Source organism: Oncorhynchus tshawytscha, linkage group LG10 (assembly GCF_018296145.1).
Source record: "Oncorhynchus tshawytscha isolate Ot180627B linkage group LG10, Otsh_v2.0, whole genome shotgun sequence".
Taxonomy (NCBI): Eukaryota; Metazoa; Chordata; class Actinopteri; order Salmoniformes; family Salmonidae; genus Oncorhynchus; species Oncorhynchus tshawytscha.
The window spans coordinates 64,204,213-64,223,827 of record NC_056438.1 but is presented as its reverse complement, the minus strand read 5'-3'; the positions used below and the strand labels follow the sequence as shown (position 1 = coordinate 64,223,827).

At 42.9% G+C, this 19,615-nt stretch overlaps 1 protein-coding gene across 1 annotated transcript in view; it reads right to left on the bottom strand.

Moving 5' to 3' along the window:
- Positions 1–235: 235 nt before the first annotated feature.
- LOC112259617 (obscurin-like) overlaps positions 236–19,615 on the bottom strand; it is a 98,825-nt gene continuing 79,445 nt past the window's right edge. Inside the window, exons 60-78 of the mRNA XM_042328845.1 lie at positions 18,945–19,163; positions 18,549–18,719; positions 17,599–17,655; positions 16,336–16,475; positions 12,004–12,204; positions 11,802–11,878; positions 11,277–11,447; positions 8,094–8,253; positions 7,854–7,970; positions 7,522–7,686; positions 7,244–7,402; positions 6,788–6,965; positions 6,463–6,576; positions 6,127–6,294; positions 5,268–5,370; positions 4,936–5,065; positions 4,457–4,550; positions 4,224–4,266; positions 236–3,677 (exon numbers count right to left, since the gene is read on the bottom strand). Of these exons, the coding sequence (XP_042184779.1) occupies positions 2,543–3,677; positions 4,224–4,266; positions 4,457–4,550; positions 4,936–5,065; positions 5,268–5,370; positions 6,127–6,294; positions 6,463–6,576; positions 6,788–6,965; positions 7,244–7,402; positions 7,522–7,686; positions 7,854–7,970; positions 8,094–8,253; positions 11,277–11,447; positions 11,802–11,878; positions 12,004–12,204; positions 16,336–16,475; positions 17,599–17,655; positions 18,549–18,719; positions 18,945–19,163 (3,602 nt within the window). The 3' untranslated portion in view covers positions 236–2,542. The remainder of the gene's footprint in view (positions 3,678–4,223; positions 4,267–4,456; positions 4,551–4,935; positions 5,066–5,267; positions 5,371–6,126; positions 6,295–6,462; positions 6,577–6,787; positions 6,966–7,243; positions 7,403–7,521; positions 7,687–7,853; positions 7,971–8,093; positions 8,254–11,276; positions 11,448–11,801; positions 11,879–12,003; positions 12,205–16,335; positions 16,476–17,598; positions 17,656–18,548; positions 18,720–18,944; positions 19,164–19,615) is intronic.

The following is a 19,615-nucleotide window of genomic DNA, read 5'->3' as shown; positions in this document are numbered from 1 at the left end:
CAGTATGGTTGAAGTCCAAGCACCTTACCTGAAATATATAATCAATGGTTCGAGCTACCATTGTTGACTCTCAATTCTGACTAGTATTTCTTAGGCCTAGACTTTTATATGTGAAAGATTCAATGTAATTGAAGAGGATAGATGAGAGGAAGACAAAGCACAAGCATTTACATTCGGTGATTGAATTACCAACCAACCCACACATTCACCAAGAGTGAATAAAACAACAGGCTGATCAGTTCATCAGTTGCAATTTAATTGTTTTGGTGTATTAAACACTTGGGAGTACCCTCCCAAAAATCCATTAACTATTCATTCTCTTAACTAAACATGTGCAGGCAGTCAAAACCTATGTGATTTATGTTGAATTTCTTACAAAGTTAAACATTCAATGCTTTTACAAGACGTTTAAAATAACATAAAAACAAAACATCACTCTTACTTTGGAAAGTGGTAATTAACTTTTTAAAACAATATATTGCAACAAAGTGAATAAATCCAGTGTACAATGGCTCACTACTAACTATGTAACTCCCACCTGAACTGATTGTGACAAGATTAATATTAACCCTATCAGTCCCGCGACCCCAGCAAAAATCTTCTTTTAATGTATCTGACTTTAATTTATTATAAGGGCATCTCTAGCCCTGATATTTAGCCTCACAAGGGAGTGTTCTTTTCAGGACAACCAGGGCTACAAGTAGAACACAAAACTATTTGACATAAAACAGTTGCATTCATGAGTTTAATTGACAAATGTCAATAAAAAAGTTTTTAATCTGCCAAAGCAAAATCCTGATCAAATTAATTGATATGAATGCTGTAAGTACAGAAATTGTATGCTCACTGGTAAATGACAACTGTTTAGATTTTGTGACAGCCACTATGTGAGCTTATTATAGACACTATGTCCTGGGATTTCCTATGATCTTCTATGTAGAACAACCCCTTACCTTCTAATGACTCTTGTGTAGGTGTTGAGCGTCATAGTTACATGCATGTGTTCGTGAGAGTCTCACCTTTTCATAAATATCTTTGAATAGTTTGTAGCTCAAATCATTCAGACTACATAGGTTTTTGTAAAAAGACCCAGTCCAGGGCCCCATTGGGATCCGCCCTTGTCTCACAAACACAGCTCTAGCTCAGCCCCCGTTAATTACACAGACTAATGGTTGGCATCTACGGATGCAGAAAAAAGACAAATCCAATGGTTCTACCCAGAAGTCCAAAACGCACCGGCGTTACAGTGGGACTCATTGTGTTAATTCAATTATGTCAATCAGATAAACACGCAAATCAGCTTTCAAAAAGCTAATACATAACATGCTGCCACTTTTCTAAATATAATTCATTACATTTGACCTTAAAGTAATCACAAATACTTAATTATCTGAGTTCAATCTACTCTTTAATGCTCTCAATAAACTGATAATGAAGTGCCTTTCTATAAAACAAATGACCCAGTTCAAAATGAAATATCCTATGTAGGTCTATGTTTTGGATGTATATGACCTAAAGTAAACAGAGACCCTTTATACGAGACCTGTATAACACAATCATAGACCTACATCATTCCACAGTCCACACCACAAGTGAGTGATATACAGTTCATGTAAAAGCATCAGCACTGCACAACATGTAACTGCCCATCTAGAAACGCTTAGAAAATTCTAGACTTCTCCATAGGACAGGACAGCCCAATCTGAAGTACAACTCAATGATCCATGTATCAGTCTTTAATCTGGCTTTCTTGTATTCTCAAGCAGACCGTGGCTGCATTTGAAAGAACATCGTCAATGTTTCACACAATCCAGCAACGTCTGTAATCAATGCTCTTTTAGACTTCTTTTGTACTTCTAGCAATTTCGTTGCTGAAATCATTGGTTTGGTAAGTTACTGTCGAGACACATTTTTTTCCTTTCACAGGAGTTAGTTAGCCTATTTACAAACTGATATGCTACAAGTCAAGGTGGATATTCCTTGTTCATTAAACTTCAGAGACAACACACAGAGAGAAATATAGTACTGTACTGATGTTCTCCTACAGAACAGAAGTTTAACATCAAGATGTTGACATTCAAAACAGCTGTCACCTGAGGGTAAAGCAGATGGATTTTTAAAACTTTCAAACGGTGTCAGTCCATGTTGCAAGACTTGCAATTATTCTATATTTCTCTGTACATCAAATAATCAAATATGTGGCAAGCAAGGCAACAATACATTGAAGCCTGGAGAGTATACAATGGCGTTTGGAAATCATTTAGCCTAAACAACATATCCAACCCCCTTTTGATGTTTTGTCCCTTAAAAACGACTTTGTCTGACCAAAACAACTGACTTCCTGTGTCTGCATTTGACTTTCAGATGGGTTGCTTCAAAATGGAATGATCCTCCCATTTGCAAGAAAATGCAAGGTTAGAATATGCTTTTTAACACTTAAGTAGTAATGTTCCCATTTAAGACTAAAACGGCTATTGTACGTATCACCAATTAACAAAAATCAGCTTGGTTCTGATCAAGCAACTGATTTTCACACACTAGGTTATTGGTTTTGATATGGGTTCTGGCTAATCTGAAGAGTGACTGGCTTGCCCACTGACGTGTAGACTTTGGTTTTGTATCTCTGCTGCCCTCCCTCCACTCTCTGCACCTCAGAGCAGTATGCAGGCTTGACCTCTTGCTTGGCTTGGCTGACCTGGATGGGAATCTCTCTCTCCCTTCTAGACTGGTCTCCGCTGGGGTGGTGGTGGTGGGGGGCAGCCAGGGAGAACATGCTGCCTGAGAGGTACTCTCTAAATCGGCTGAAGAAGCCAGGGCTGCGCCTCCCCCTGGGCACCACCACAGGCCTCCCCACATTGAGCAGCACTGGCTGGCCCACGACAGAGCCCCCAATCTCCCTCTGAAGCACAGAGACCTCACAGGGTCTCTCGGCAGGGGAGGACCTGGTGTTGGAGGAGCTGTAGCTCTCCCCCTCCCTGGGAACATAGTCCTCCAAGTCCTCCAGGGTGAGAACGCGACCAGCCTGGGTCAGGGTCTTAGGCTCCAGCTTCCTGGGAGGTTCCATGTTATCATCATCATCATCCGGTTCTGTGACAAAGGCCTCTTTCTGCTCCTCTAGCCAGGCCTCATCATGTTCATGGTCGTTAGGGATTAGAACAGCGGAGACCTCGCAGGCCTCTCCACTGAGTCCAGGGGCAACCTCGGACCCAGCCATGTTCTCATCCTCATCATCATCCCAGGCTATAGGATGAGCCCCCTCCAGCTCGGAGCAGTTCTGCAGCTCTACCAGCTTGTTGTTGGAATTGTTGGTGTTGGGGTTCGGGGACCTCCGTGGCCGGGTGAAGGAGGGGGTGTTCGCTCGCTCCGACCCAGCTGGGGAGACCCCTCTTCTCCTGGATAGCCTGGGCGACTTGTTCACCTTGTACTCAATGATTTCCTCTACCTCCACCCACCTGTTCTCTGCGGCCCGGGCCCCAGCACCCCCCTCGGGCTCCGTGACGTACAGGGTGGGGATGGTGGTCTTCCTGCTGGCCGAAACCTGCCTCCTCTGCCTGGCCGTGCCGGTGGGGGTGGTGGGGAGATCTGGGGTGTTGGTTTCGGAGAGGTTGAACCCAGATGGAGACATGCCGCGACGCTTCATACGGGTGTTCTTCACCACCGTAGTTATGGTCTCCTCTCTGTAAGGGGACACAGCACAGAGGGTGTGAAAGAGGGACAGACCTAAATGGGTTCTTTGGCTGTCCTCATAGGAGAACCCAAAGAAGGATCATTTTTGGTTCCAGTTAGAACCATTTTTTCTAAGAGTGTATTGTATGCCAGGAACAGAACAGAAGGTATGAGAGAGACAGCAGAAAGAGAGAGAACAACATGAGGGCATGCTGTTTTCACAATAAGACTACATACAAAAGGTGTTAATTAGCGTGTACATGCACACGGACACGCGCGCACACACACACAAAGTGGAGTCCTGTCTACTCATACAAACATGTCATGCAATGGTACATGAGTTAAGGAAAATGTGCAGACAAAAAAACATATTAACAACCATTCCCTTATGGAACCATTCCAAATGCCGGCTCCTTGGAAGTTATATTTGGCGTTGAGTGAGCCCCTCTTACACTCAGGATTGAAATACTGCCTGGCCATGCATGCAGAGGCCTAAGGAGGACACACACAAGAATGCATGCTTCTTATAGTCTGTATCATAACCTGGTCACACTTACATGATGATGGTTTTCTTTGGTGTTTTAGTCTCCTGCTCAGTGACTAGAAGGAAAGCAGGACAGGGCTTATGGAGTTAGTCAGATAAATTGATAGCTAATGTCAAGACAAAAAGAGTACATCATCTAAATTGTTGATGAACTGATGGTTCATCTTTTCCTTTGAAAACCTGGTAAAAGAGGTCAATTATGAAACTAATGCACAACGGTATGTGCATGAATGGGAATATTCCTACCTTCGATGGTGATCGCCTGCTCTCCTCTTCTAGCCACAGCAGAAGGAAGGCACAGATCAACTGCACATTTAGCACTGCCCAGTCGGTTAGACAACTGGGATGGGCAGGGAGGAGAATACATTAGGCTTACTGAAACAATGGCTTCATCTTATCAATGTAATGTCTCATGAAAACAATACTCTTTGAAGGATGTCGAGCATCCAAATAATGTAACTACTGTTACATGTTACTACTACTGTATCTCTCATTTTTCTTTTGTATTGATCATTCACACGTGATACAGCAGCAGCTATTCACGCGAGGTGCTTTGCAGTCCAGTGTTTTACAACTGTATGGAATGGTTTCCTGGACCCATATTAGGCCAGTCCTGGATTAAGAATCTATATTGAAAGTACATTTCAGTCTTGTACTAGGCTTTATTTGGCTGGGAAACCGGCCCTATTTTTTTTTAGCTGAGGGGTGGTGAATTAAAGGCCTACCTCACACTCGTAGTGTCCCAGGTCTCTCTCCGTAGGGCCTTTAATGACCAGCACCAGGACTCCACTACGGGACTCAGTGTAGGTCTGATACTTCTCCTGGTCAGTCAGCAGCCTGCCCTCCTTGAACCATCTGTTCAGGGACACGCATGAAATGACATTTTGAGATAATATGAATTACCTTACACATACTTATTTATTAGCTTATACAGTATATTAATTATTAAGAATGGGCAGCATAATGAGCACAGTAGGAAGAAGCAAATGGCACAGTCCACTGTCACTAAAAAATTGTCAGTTTAAAAAGCCTAGGAGACAGGTGTGGTGTAGTGTACCTGATCTTGGGGCTGGGGGCGCTCTGGATGGTGCAGGAAAACTGAGCATCCTCACCAACGATTAAGACAGCATTCCTCATCTTGTTCACGAAACGAGGAGGCACTAAAACACACAATTGTTACTCTTGAAAACAGGCTTATTTTTTTATAAGATCAACATTCCTCCCAGACAATTTAGATTCTTGGAATTGTAGATTTTTCCCAAAGCAAAGTATCAATCACTTTTACTTTTGACATGTACACTGAGTGTACAAAACATTAGGAACTCCATCCTAATATTGAGTTGGACCCCTTTTGCCCTCAGAACAGCCTCGATTTATCGGGGTGTGGACCCTACAAGGTATTGAAAGCATTCCACAGGGATACTGGCCCATGTTGACTCCAATGCCTCTCACAGTCGTGTCAAGTTGACTGGATGTCCTTTGGGTTGTGGACCATTCTTGATACACACGGAAAACTGCTGAGCATGAAAAACCCAGCAGCATTGCAGTTCTTGACACACTCAAACCGGTGTGCCTGGCACCTACTACCATAAGCCGTTCAAAGGAGCCTAAATCACCATCTGAATGGCAAACAATCCATGTCTCAAGGCTTAAAAATCATTCTTTATCCTGTCTCCTCCCCCTCATCTACACTGATTTGATTGAAGTGGATTTAACAAGTGACATCAATAAGGGATCATAGCTTTCACCTGGATTCAACTGGTCAGTCTATGTCATGGAAAGAGCAGGTGTTCCTAATGTTTTGGACACTCATTGTATGTCAATGATTCATATGAGTAGGGTCTGGGTGTGCACTGTTCACTTTCACAGTTCAAGCCTAATGTTGGTGTCATTTCCCCTCTGTAATAGAGACTGACCTTGGACAGTGATCTTTCCCAGGGTGCTGGCGTTGCCTGCTGTGCTAGTGGCGAAGCACATGTACTGTCCAGAGTCATCAGCCGTCATGTTGTCCAGGATCAGGGTGCAGGAACCGTCAGGATCCTCGATGATGATGTGGTGAGGGTCGGCCTCCACTGCCCGCCCGTCTGTCATCAGAGGAGGAAACAGTTTTAAAATAGGAGGTGTTTCTACCTCAAAAACATTAACAGGGTATGGGCTATGTAGATAAAAACAAACATGCACTGTATGCACAGCTATTGCGTTTCGCACAGCTATTGCGTTTCGCACAGCGCTCTCGATGGTGTGTCTCATACCCTTGTACCAGGTGACCACAGGTTTGGGTACTCCAGTAACCTTGCAGGCCAGTTTCACCGTCTGTCTCAGCTCCGCTGTGCAGTCAGCCAGAAGCTCATCAAAGTCAGGCATACCTGGACAGATAGAGGGATGTATTTACACATCAATCAATCCTGAGTGGAGAGATGACACATTTTATGCAATTACAGATTAAATTATAGTATGCAATTTCATAGTATGTAAAAAGTACTTGTTTGATAGTAAAGGTTAGATCACAATATGCTATGTCAAACTTGTCTCTGTTTGTCTGGTGGATCTGAGTGAATATATGTGTGTCAGACTCACTCCAGGCAGGCATGGTGTAGCGCTGCTGCAGTTCCCTGAGGTCTCGCAGCCAGGAGTTCTTGATGATGACGGTGCGAGCCTGAAGCGTGTACTTCCTGACAGAGTCCTCACGCTCGTGCCAGATCTCAAAGGCCCGGTCATCACCCTCCACTGTCTCATTCACATCTATGTTGTTCAGCTAGGGAGGGAGACAGACAGAGAAACAGTAGTTATCCTCAAGACTATGATTCACTTTATTTATTTATCTGTTAGGAAATGATTTTTATGTCATAGGAAGTGTGACATTGATGATATATTCTCTCCAGCAGCAATCTATCTATTCTATGCCAACCCTGAACAACAGATTGGAATTGTCTGGTGTTTAGAGTTGACTAATTCTTTGGTGACTTGTTTCAGTGGATAGACATGCTGAGTTACATGTGGAGTTTTTAGAAAGAGCAATGAAGAGAGTCTTACCTTCATCATGTTCTTAAAGACGTAGCCCTGGGTGTCTGTGTTGGTGTCTCTCTTGGATTTGCAGATGATGACATAGTTTTTGAAGAGGAACGCATGTCGATGGTGACCTCTGGAGGAGGACCTTACCCCAGGTGCACCCTCCCACACCATGAAGGGACCCTGTCACAAAACACAACACCGTCACATAGGCTACGGAAACAACATTAGTTGAAAATCCTCAAGAATATGGTCGTATTCACTAGCCACCAAATGGAAGCAAATGGATTTTGGTTATTCACCTGTCTGATGGGCTCCCCCAATACATCCAGAGTGGCAGGGTAGTTCTCTATCATGGAGACGTGGTGTGTGTTCTCTGAACGCTGAGGCAGTGATGAAACCATGGCATAGGCCTCCTCCAGCAGGCAGCAGTTCTGACCGTTCCTGGCCTTGTTCCTGATCAGCTCCTACAGTCACAGAAATGGGCACAACGATTTAAGATAATAATAATTACACTAATATTTAAACAAGATTATATAACATAAAAACGTATGACAATTTAGGCTCTGGTGCATTAATTCCTAATGTGTGAACAAGAACAAAGAATACCCAATTTACAGTGTTAAACTCTCACCTTGAGCAAGGCCTTGTACTTCTGGATTCTGTCCAGAGGTTTCTGTAGGTAGGCGTTGATGCTCAGTACAGGACCTTCAGCAGGGTCGGCACTGGCCTGTTCTTTGTCTGTGTATTCCTGTGACAAAGACAACAGGGTTTAGAAACATGGCCATTACTAGCCTTACATAGTCACTAAGATGACAAGACTTACACATTAATGACCACTTGTGCTAACAGTATTTGTGAAGGGTTCACTTACCTTGAAGAAGCGGTGTACGGTCTTGTCACTGATAGCGGCCTCTGCCTTTTGCTGGCCTACGAGGTACTGGAGGTACTTCTCAAAGCCCTCGCCACTCCTCAGGAAGCGCATGGCCACGTCGTCATCAGTGTCGCAGTGGCTCAACTTAGGGAGCATGGACCTGCACATGACACATTATGGGGTCAATTCATTCAGCTGCTTTGTGAGAAATGTAACCAGTAGAAATGTTACCAGTATATTTAAGCAATAAACCCAGAGGTGGTGTGATATGTTTATTAAGCAATAAGGCCCGAGGGGGTGTGGTATATGGCCAATATACCAAGGCTAAGGACTGTTCATTCTCACAATGCAAAACAGAGTGCCTGGACACAGCCCTTAGCTGTGGTATATTGGCAAAGTACCTCAAACCCCAGAGGTGCCTTATTGCTATTATAAACTGGTTACCAACGTAATTAGAGTAATAAAAATAAAGGTTTTATCATACCCATGGTATACCGTCTGATATACCATGGCTGTCAGCCAATCAGCACTCAGGGCTCAAACCACCCAGTTTATAATGGCCAATATATCATGGCTATGGGTTGTTCTTACGCAAACCTTAGGCATGACGCAAACAACAGAGGTGACTTATTGCTTTTACAAACCGGTTATCAAGATAAATAGAACAGTAAAATATATACTGAACAAAAATATAAATGCAATATGCAACAATTTCAAAGATTTTACTGAATTACAGTTCACATAAGGAAATGAATCAATTGAAATAGGCCCTAATCTATGTATTTATACATAACTGGGACTACAGATATTTGTTTGTTGGTCACTGGTACCTTAAAAAAAAGGTAGGGGCGGTGGATCAGAAAACCAGTCAGTATCTGGTGTGACCACCATTTTTCTCATGCACGCCACACATCTCCTTCGTATAGAGTTTATCAGGCTGTTGATTGTGGCCTGTGGAATGTTGTCTCACTCCTCTTCAATGGCTCTGCGAACTTGCTGGATTTTGGCGGGAACTGGAACACGCTGTCACACACGTCAAATCCCGAGCATCCCAAACATGCTCAATAGGTGACATGTCTGGTGAGTATGCATGCCATGGTAGAACTGGGACATTTTCAACTTCCAGGAAATGTGTACAAATCCTTGTGACATGAGGCCATGCCTTATTATGCTGAAACATAAAGTGATGGCGGTGGATGAATGGTACGAAAATGGGCCTCAGGATCTCGTCATGGTATTGATGTGCATTCAAATTGTCATTGATAAAATGCAATTGTGCTTGTGGTCCGTAGCTTATGCCTGCCCATACCATAACCTCACCATCACCATGGGGCACTCTGTTCACAATGTTGAATCAGCAAACCGCTCACCCACACAATGCTATACATGTGATTTGCAGTTGTGAGGCATGTTGGACATACTGCCAAATTCTCTAAAATGACGTTGGCGACGGCTTATGGTAGAGAAATTAATATTCAAATCTCTGGAAATAGCTCTGGTGGACATTCCTGCAGTCAGCATGCCAATTGCACACCACCTCAAAACATCTGTGGCATTGTGTTGTGTGGCCTTTTATTGTGCCCAGCACAATGGTGCACTTGTGTAAATTGTATTTATTAAGGATCCCCATTAGCTGCTGCCAATGCAGCAGCTACACTTCCTGGGGTCCAGCAAAATGAAGGCAGTTATATACAATTAGAAATATTACATGACATTACAGTATGCTTAATCAGCCTATTAATATGCCACACCTGTCAGGTGGATGGATTATCTTGGCAAATGAGAAATTCTCACTAACAGGGATGTAAACAAATGTGTGCACAAAGTTTGAGAGAAATAATGTTTTTGTGTGTGTGAACATTTTTGGGGATCTTTTATTTCAGCTCATGAAACATGGAACCAACACTTTACATGTTGCGTTTATATTTTTGTTTAGTGTAATTTTATGTAATACCTGTGGTATATTGTCTGATATACTCACAGCTGGAATGCTGTTTCATCTGTTGGGTTCTGACTTTTAGACTTGAAAACATTAAATATCATTTTTCATGTGACTGGAGGAGAGAGGGGGATGTAGAATGTTTACATTCTACCAGGATATGTTATTGTCAGACATTAGGGATCCTATGGGAGGAGAAGAGACAGTCTCATGACAGAGAGTTGGGGAGGAGTGAGGAATTTGGGCAGAGGTCAGGTTAGAAGAAGTGGGGAAGAACATACATCACTAATCTTCTGCATAGTAACAGAGGTGTATTGGCTGTTCAGATGTGTAAGGAGGGGCTCAGCATAGGAGAAAGGATTAAATACTAGTGCTTGTGTGGATGTGATTTGTCTTATGCAGCTGTATGACCCAGTGGGTGAATAAACTTGGTTTGAGCTTTAATAAGAGTCTGAGTTTTTTTACTGTGTTTATTTAGAACCTAAGACATCCAATCAGCATCCAGAACCCAAACTACCCAGTTTATAAGTGGTATATACAGAGTGTACAAAACATTACAAACACCTTCCTAATATTCAGTTGTACCCCCTTTTGCCCTCAGAACAGCCTCAATTCGTTGATGCATGGACTCTACAAGGTGTCAAAAGCGTTCCACAGGGATGCTGGCCCATGTTGACTCAATGCTTCCCACAGTTGTGTCAAGTTGGCTGAATGTCCTTTGGGTGGTGGATCATTTTTGAGACACACGGGAAACTGTTGAGTGTGAAAAACCCAGCAGCATTGCAGTTCTTGATACACTTAAACCAGTGTGCCTGGCACCTACTACCATACCCTGTTCAAAGGCGCTCAAATATTTTGCCTTGCCCATTCACCTTCTGAATGGCACACATACACAATCCATGTCTCAATTGTCTCAATGCTTATGTCTCAAATGTCTCAATTGTCTCAAAATAACCCCTTCATCTACACTGATTGAAGTGTATTTAACAAGTGACATCAATAAGGGATCATAGCTTTCAGGTGGATTCACCTGGTCAGTCTATGTTATGGGAAAGAGCAGGTGTTCCTAATGTTTTGTAATGGTATGGTATTATATAATGACAAAACATCAATGCAATAGAACCAGTTAGGTCATTTCTGAAGCATACATACAAGCCTTATAAAGGGTTTATGAAAGCTTCATTAATCCTTAAAAGTTGAAGTTTGTTTGAAGACGGGCCAAAAAAACAGTCAGTGGTACTTACTGGCTATGGAAGGCCTTGATCTCCTTGATGTTCCTGAATATGGCCTCCTTCTGGCTGGTGATGTCAGATGGGGTGTCAGGGCTCTCTACTTGCTTGATGTGGTGGGAGGTGAAGAAGTCCATCTCTTTGACAAACTCTGCCTCGCTGTTGATCATGTCTTGAATCAGTTGGCTGAGGATGACAGAGCATTGTGGTTACTATGGGGTGTCGTTGAGTGTGGTGGTGTTTCTTGCTTGTGCATGCAGAGCCGAATCCTAACTATCTTCTTGTTGTTTTTTTACATTCATTCTCGAATCAAATCAAATGTATTTGTAAAGCCCTTCTTATATCAGCTGATGTTACAAAGTGCTGTACAGGAACCCAGCCTAAAACCCCAAACAGCAAGCAATGCAGGTGTAGAAGCACCTGCAACTGCATTGATTTCACACAAATCATCTTGATTGAGTTGCATGGCAGTCTGATCTCAGTTTAAGTTTTGGCCCTAATAGAAGAGAGTGTGAGATGTTCTAGAAGCTCTCGACTCACAGTAGTCTCTTCTTGTACTCTCCTTCTGAGACCTCTTCTCCACCTCCCTCTGTGATGTCACCAGCAACATCAGACAGCTAGAACACAAAGGTTTAATGTAACATTAATAACCCAATAACATTTAACTAAAATAGGATCAAGAGAGTAGAGTTCGATGTACATGTATTGGTGCTAAAGCAATTACTTGAATCTTCAAACACACCTTGAGTTTTTTATCCAGGTAGGCAGGTGAGACCCAGCCTTGTCGGGATGGGGTGGTTTTTGTGGGTTTGGTCCGGACCAGCCATTTGAGTGGATGTGCCGAGTCCAGAACCTCAACATACTGGCCCTCCTTCAGGGAAATGGTATCTTTGTTGGGGATGGTGGGGTTGTAGTCAGCCGTAGCCACATAGATGTCAAACATCTGTAGAAGGAGTCGAACATCAGACAAAGTCTTGTCTATAAGAGCTTACATTTGCAGAGTTTATTTTTATTTATTTTATTTTATTTCACCTTTATTTAACCAGGTAGGCAAGTTGAGAACAAGTTCTCATTTACAATTGCGACCTGGCCAAGATAAAGCAAAGCAGTTCGACAGATACAACGACACAGAGTTACACATGGAGTAAAACAAACATACAGTCAATAATACAGTATAAACAAGTCTATATACGATGGGAGCAAATGAGGTGAGAAGGGAGGTAAAGGCAAAAAAGGCCATGGTGGCAAAGTAAATACAATATAGCAAGTAAAACACTGGAATGGTAGTTTTGCAATGGAAGAATGTGCAAAGTAGAAATAAAAATAATGGGGTGCAAAGGAGCAAAATAAATAAATTAATTAAATACAGTAGGGAAAGAGGTAGTTGTTTGGGCTAAATTATAGGTGGGCTATGTACAGGTGCAGTAATCTGTGAGCTGCTCTGACAGTTGGTGCTTAAAGCTAGTGAGGGAGATAAGTGTTTCCAGTTTCAGAGATTTTTGTAGTTTGTTCCAGTCATTGGCAGCAGAGAACTGGAAGGAGAGGCGGCCAAAGAAAGAATTGGTTTTGGGGGTGACTAGAGAGATATACCTGCTGGAGCGTGTGCTACAGGTGGGAGATGCTATGGTGACCAGCGAGCTGAGATAAGGGGGGACTTTACCTAGCAGGGTCTTGTAGATGACATGGAGCCAGTGGGTTTGGTGACGAGTATGAAGCGAGGGCCAGCCAACGAGAGCGTACAGGTCGCAATGGTGGGTAGTATATGGGGCTTTGGTGACAAAACGGATTGCACTGTGATAGACCGCATCCAATTTGTTGAGTAGGGTATTGGAGGCTATTTTGTAAATGACATCGCCAAAGTCGAGGATTGGTAGGATGGTCAGTTTTACAAGGGTATGTTTGGCAGCATGAGTGAAGGATGCTTTGTTGCGAAATAGGAAGCCAATTCTAGATTTAACTTTGGATTGGAGATGTTTGATATGGGTCTGGAAGGAGAGTTTACAGTCTAACCAAGGGCCAGAAGTATACAGAATGGTGTCGTCTGCGTAGAGGTGGATCAGAGACTCACCAGCAGCAAGAGCGACCTCATTGATGTATACAGAGAAGAGAGTCGGTCCAAGAATTGAACCCTGTGGCACCCCCATAGAGACTGCCAGAGGTCCGGACAGCAGACCCTCTGATTTGACACACTGAACTCTATCAGAGAAGTAGTTGGTGAACCAGGCGAGGCAATCATTTGAGAAACCAAGGCTGTCGAGTCTGCCGATGAGGATGTGGTGATTGACAGAGTCGAAAGCCTTGGCCAGATCAATGATTACGGCTGCACAGTAATGTTTCTTATCGATGGCGGTTAAGATATCGTTTAGGACCTTGAGTGTGGCTGAGGTGCACCCATGACCAGCTCTGAAACCAGATTGCATAGCAGAGAAGGTATGGTGAGATTCGAAATGGTCGGTAATCTGTTTGTTGACTTGGCTTTCGAAGACCTTAGAAAGGCATGGTAGGATAGATATAGGTCTGTAGCAGTTTGGGTCAAGAGTGTCCCCCCCTTTGAAGAGGGGGATGACCGCAGCTGCTTTCCAATCTTTGGGAATCTCAGACGACACGAAAGAGAGGTTGAACAGGCTAGTAATAGGGGTGGCAACAATTTTGGCAGATAATTTTAGAAAGAAAGGGTCCAGATTGTCTAGCCCGGCTGATTTGTAGGGGTCCAGATTTTGCAGCTCTTTCAGAACATCAGCTGAACGGATTTGGGAGAAGGAGAAATGGGGAAGGCTTGGGCGAGTTGCTGTTGGGGGTGCAGTGCTGTTGACCGGGGTAGGAGTAGCAAGGTGGAAAGCATGGCCAGCCGTAGAAAAATGCTTATTGAAATTCTCAATTATGGTGGATTTATCAGTGGTGACAGTGCTTCCTATCTTCAGTGCAGTGGGCAGCTGGGAGGAGGTGTTCTTATTCTCCATGGACTTTACAGTGTCCCAGAACTTTTTTGAGTTAGTGTTGCAGGAATCAAATTTCTGCTTGAAAAAGCTAGCCTTGGCTTTTCTAACTGCCTGTGTATAATGGTTTCTAGCTTCCCTGAACAGCTGCATATCACGTGGGCTGTTCGATGCTAATGCAGAACGCCATATGATGTTTTTGTGTTGGTTAAGGGCAGTCAGGTCTGGGGAGAACCAAGGGCTATATCTGTTCCTGGTTCTAAATTTATTGAATGGGGCATGTTTATTTAAGATTGTTAGGAAGGCATTTAAAAAAAATATCCAGGCATCCTCTACTGACGGGATGAGATCAATATCCTTCCAGGATACCCCGGCCAGGTTGATTAGAAAGGCCTGCTCGCTGAAGTGTTTCAGGGAGCGTTTTACAGTGATGAGTGGAGGTTGTTTGACCGCTGACCCATTACGGATGCAGGCAATGAGGCAGTGATCGCTGAGATCTTGGTTGAAGACAGCAGAGGTGTATTTAGAGGGCAAGTTGGTTAGGATGATATCTATGAGGGTGCCCGTGTTTAAGGCTTTGGGGAGGTACCTGGTAGGTTCATTGATAATTTGTGTGAGAGTGAGGGCATCAAGTTTAGATTGTAGGATGGCTGGGGTGTTAAGCATGTTCCAGTTTAGGTCACCTAGCAGCACGAGCTCTGAAGATAGATGGGGGGCAATCAGTTCACATATGGTGTCCAGAGCACAGCTGGGGGCAGAGGGTGGTCTATAGCAGGCGGAAACGGTGTGAGACTTGTTTTTAGAGAGGTGGATTTTTAAAAGTAGAAGTTCAAATTGTTTGGGTACAGACCTGGATAGGAGGACAGAACTCTGCAGGCTATCTTTGCAGTAGATTGCAACACCGCCCCCTTTGGCAGTTCTATCTTGTCTGAAAATGTTGTAGTGTGGAATTAAAATTTCAGAATTTTTGAGGGTCTTCCTAAGCCAGGATTCAGACACAGCTAGAACATCCGGGTTGGCAGAGTGTGCTAAAGCAGTGAATAGAACAAACTTAGGGAGGAGGCTTCTAATGTTAACATGCATGAAACCAAGGCTATTACGGTTACAGAAGTCGTCAAAAGAGACGCCTGGGGAATAGGAGTGGAGCTAGGCACTGCAGGGCCTGGATTCACCTCTACATCGCCAGAGGAACATAGGAGGAGTAGAATAAGGGTGCGGCTAAAAGCAATAAGAATTGGTCGTCTAGAACGTCTGGAACAGAGAGTAAAAGGAGGTTTATGGGGGCGATAAAATAGCATCAAGGTATAATGTACAGACAAAGGTATGGTAGGATGTGAATACAGTGGAGGTAAACCTAGGTATTGAGTGATGAAGAGAGAGATATTGTCTCTAGAAACATATTTGAAACCAGGAGATGTCATTGCATGTGTGGGTGGTGGAACTAATAGGTTGGATAAGATATAGTGAGCAGGACTAGAGGCTCTACAGTGAAATAAGCCAATAAACACTAACCAGAACAGCAATGGACAAGGCATATTGACATTAAGGAGAGGCATGCTTAGTCGAGTGATCAAAAGGGTCCGGTGAGTGGAGAGGTTGGTTGGGGGTCACGGCGATTTAGACAGCTAGCCGGGCCATCGGTAGCAAGCTAGCATAGGATGGAGGTCTGTTATTAGCCACCTCTTGCGTTCCGTCAGTAGATTAGTGTGGTTCCGTGTGGTAGAGGGGATTAATCCAAATCACACAACAACAACAAAAATAAAAACAATACATATAGTTATAGAGGCCCAAGAAGAAAACATAATAATAATACAAATAAATAAATAAATTGCCCGATTGTCTATTCAGATAGCAGCCGATAAGACAGCTAACGGTTAGAGTGACTTGGATGAAAAATAATAATTGTATTTATAAGAGATTTGCCCAGAACTGGGTTTGCTGGTGATGCAGGCCAGTTGATGCCCTTTTCTGCATTAGGAGCTGAAAGGAATAAGTCAAGTAAGTAGTCTGCAAATCCAGTCAAAAGTGTAAGAGAAAAAAATTCAGAGTCATTAGAGAGGACCCAGTATGAGTGATGTGATACTGAGGTGTTCCAAACAAAGAACAAGAATGACAGATCCTTTTATATAGTTCCATACCTCTCCCCTGGCATCAGGGTCGTCAGACTCAGAGGAGGAGTCAGCGAGAATGGAGCCGGGGCGAGAGCGACCGTGGTGTGGTGAGGCGGAGGGTGTCTTGGTCTCGTCATCACTATCGCCTCCCGGGACACGTAGTGAGGCTGGGTCAGCAAGGGGGAGGGGTTCAGAGGGAGACAGCCAGGAGAGCATACAATACACACACACACACACACACACACACACACACACACACACACACACACCTCAACATATCACAGTATATACAGGTAACTGCCAAAATAAAGGAAACACCTACATTAAGTGTCAATAGTATCCTTCATTTACACAAGTGTTTCCTTTATTTTGGCAGTTACCTGCACATAGGCCTAATAATACTGTACACACATTCACAGAAAGGTGAAATTGGCCACTGAAACATCCACAGACCACCTGGAATGTGTAGCTTTGGCTTGTTGACCCGTAAAATGAATATTATCACTGGCATAGCACAATTAATTATCAAGATTCCTCAGAAGGTTAGCTAAACTACACATTAGTGCCATCAACAGTTTTGCTGCTACTGCACAAGTTATTTGATTAAATAGTTTTCACTATTACAAACTAGTTAGAACACTAGATGCATGCATAAGAAAGATACTGTACAAATAAGACGTGGTGTCTTAAGTTGTGTCCATACATGTCTGAGTGCAGGCATGTATTCCAGCTATATGCTATCCGGAGTATCACTTCAAAGCCATTTGAATCATGTGCTCAGGTAATCACTGCTTTGCCAAGACACAACTTCTACTAATGCATCAAATAAATATCATGGAGCACAAAAACATAACGGGAGAAATGTTTGACCAGGTATATATATTCTTTGTTATACTGAAATGGCAGCAGAATAATGGAACTGATTTAATGACAGTTTTGTCCCCCACTATACAATGGAATTTTGACCATTTTGTTTCAAAATGTTTAAATGTGTCTTGAACGGTGAAATACTGTATGTTAATGTCATCTCCACAAGTCATCATCGCCGGTGATAGCCAAGATATTCTTACTGTCGTGCAACACGAACAGAGGGATGTCATTTTCTGACAAGTAGTTTCATGTCAAGTAGTACTCCTCTTTTAAATTCAGTCAATCCAATCCAAGTCAGACAGCTAGAGACAGATGCAGAGAGGAGGACATATAACATAAGAGGAGACTCACTAACTTGTGTAAAGGATGTCTGGTTTTTAGTGAGAGTAGCTGAGATCTTTATGTACTGTGGATACATACTGGAGGCTTTGGGCCATGATTTCATCCACTGGAGCACTTGATGGTTCTGTGTGCTGTCTGAATAACAAATTAACGATTGGATGAGTGCATGTAAGTGAATTAATGGATGGAGGGCTGAAGGATGATGAAATGAAGCAATGACAATCCATATCTGTCGGTCGTAGGGGAGGACAAGGTGTAGGAATCCACACATTGCTCAAAACACAAGCAGAACAAGTATTAGTGAGTGAGAAGAAAGAGATCAAAGCATACTTAATTATATGAACATAAAGAAAATGGCGAGCAGCAAGAGGCAATGTGCATGACATTTTCTTTGAGCCGTTCATTCTTAAAGCCTACATGAAGCTCTATTAGTAACTGACATATCCACAGTCGCAGCGGTGTAGCTGTATCCCACAAACACTGGTGTGTTAGTTGGCCCTTTGCCTGATGTACTGCATGTGGGATGAGAGTAACTTGTCATAACATTACATAAACTGTGATGAAGTGTTATGACAGATAGCTTATAGTGTTTATGACAGCATTACAAAGGTCATGTATATATACAATTTGAATTTAGACTTGATCAATGGCAATATTAGAGACATATACATATATATTTTATTATGCTATTAAAACACTATAATAACCTTTTCTGTATTAGCATAGACAAGCAGATTCAAATGTTTTAGCCTGCAATAAAAGCACAGACTGTAAAATACATCAGGATGTATTTGACCATTATATCCCCATTTACCAGATATTATTATTACATTACTTTAACCTATTCCAGAAGTCATTATAAGTTACATGTAAAATCGAAATAAATTTGCATCAAATCACAAAGTGTATTTACTTGATCTTAAATCAACAGAGTGGAAGAACATTTCTTTAAATCAAATAAGAAAATGTTCTAACTGTGCCCTATTTTGGACCTTTGATGGAACAGCCCATGACACATTTTCACTCACCTTGGCTGATCTTGGCAGATACCATTTCCGTGATCTGGGAGGTGAGCTTCATAAGGAACTCTTCTGTTCCAACTTCACCTAGATACTGCATTTTTCCTCTACCAACATCGTCGTCTGGAGGGCTGATAGTAATCCCCAGAGGGATTGTGGTCTCTTCCTTTGGTCGTGGTGCTACAACAGAAAGCAGATCATACATTAGGAATGTTTCACATTAGAGCTTGCTGTCTGCCACGCATATACTACATTCATTTATATTATGTATGATTAGAAAAGCATGTGTCAGTATGTTTTGCTGTTTCTCTAATATGTATTGTGGACTCAAGAAATGTTGCTATTGTAACAGCTAATGGGGAACCAAATAACAAACCAAGTACAGTATATCGTTCAGTTTCTCACCATCCTCCACTTCAAATTGGGCAGTGCAAATGGACTGTCCGGCCCTGTTGGTGGCGATGCAGGTGTATGTGCCTGCATGCTTAGAGCCCACATCCATCAGGATGAGACTGTGTTGGCGCCCTGAGCTGGCCACCTTGTAGCCCTTAGTGTCTGGCTTGATCCACAACACGTCCTCAGCAGATTCCTCTTTCAACCACGTCACCATTGGGGTGGGAGAACCTTGGAGAGCAGACATATAGATAGTGGGACTTGGGAATTCACATGGTGTATGATGAATAGTCTTATCAAACAGTAGCCTGTGGACTCGCATGCGTGTCTGTATGATAAATGACAATATATTTTATGGAAGTGTATCACTCATAGGACACGTTACTGATTCTGGGTCTGCTCCTCTGACTTGGTCAACTCTCAGCCAAGGTTGAGAGATATACTGTACTGTTACTGTTACTACAGGTTGAAGTTGTTGTTTCTCTAGCTTAGCGTCACACTACAAAACAAAAACGTACACATATATTATAATTAATAAATAAGGACCGAGGGTGTGTGGTATATGGCCAATATATCACAACTAAAGGCAGTTCTTAGGCATGACACAAATGACCAAGTTTATAACACGTTTTATAAACCGGGTGGTTTGAGCCCTAAATGAGAATCGGCTGACAGCAGTGTTA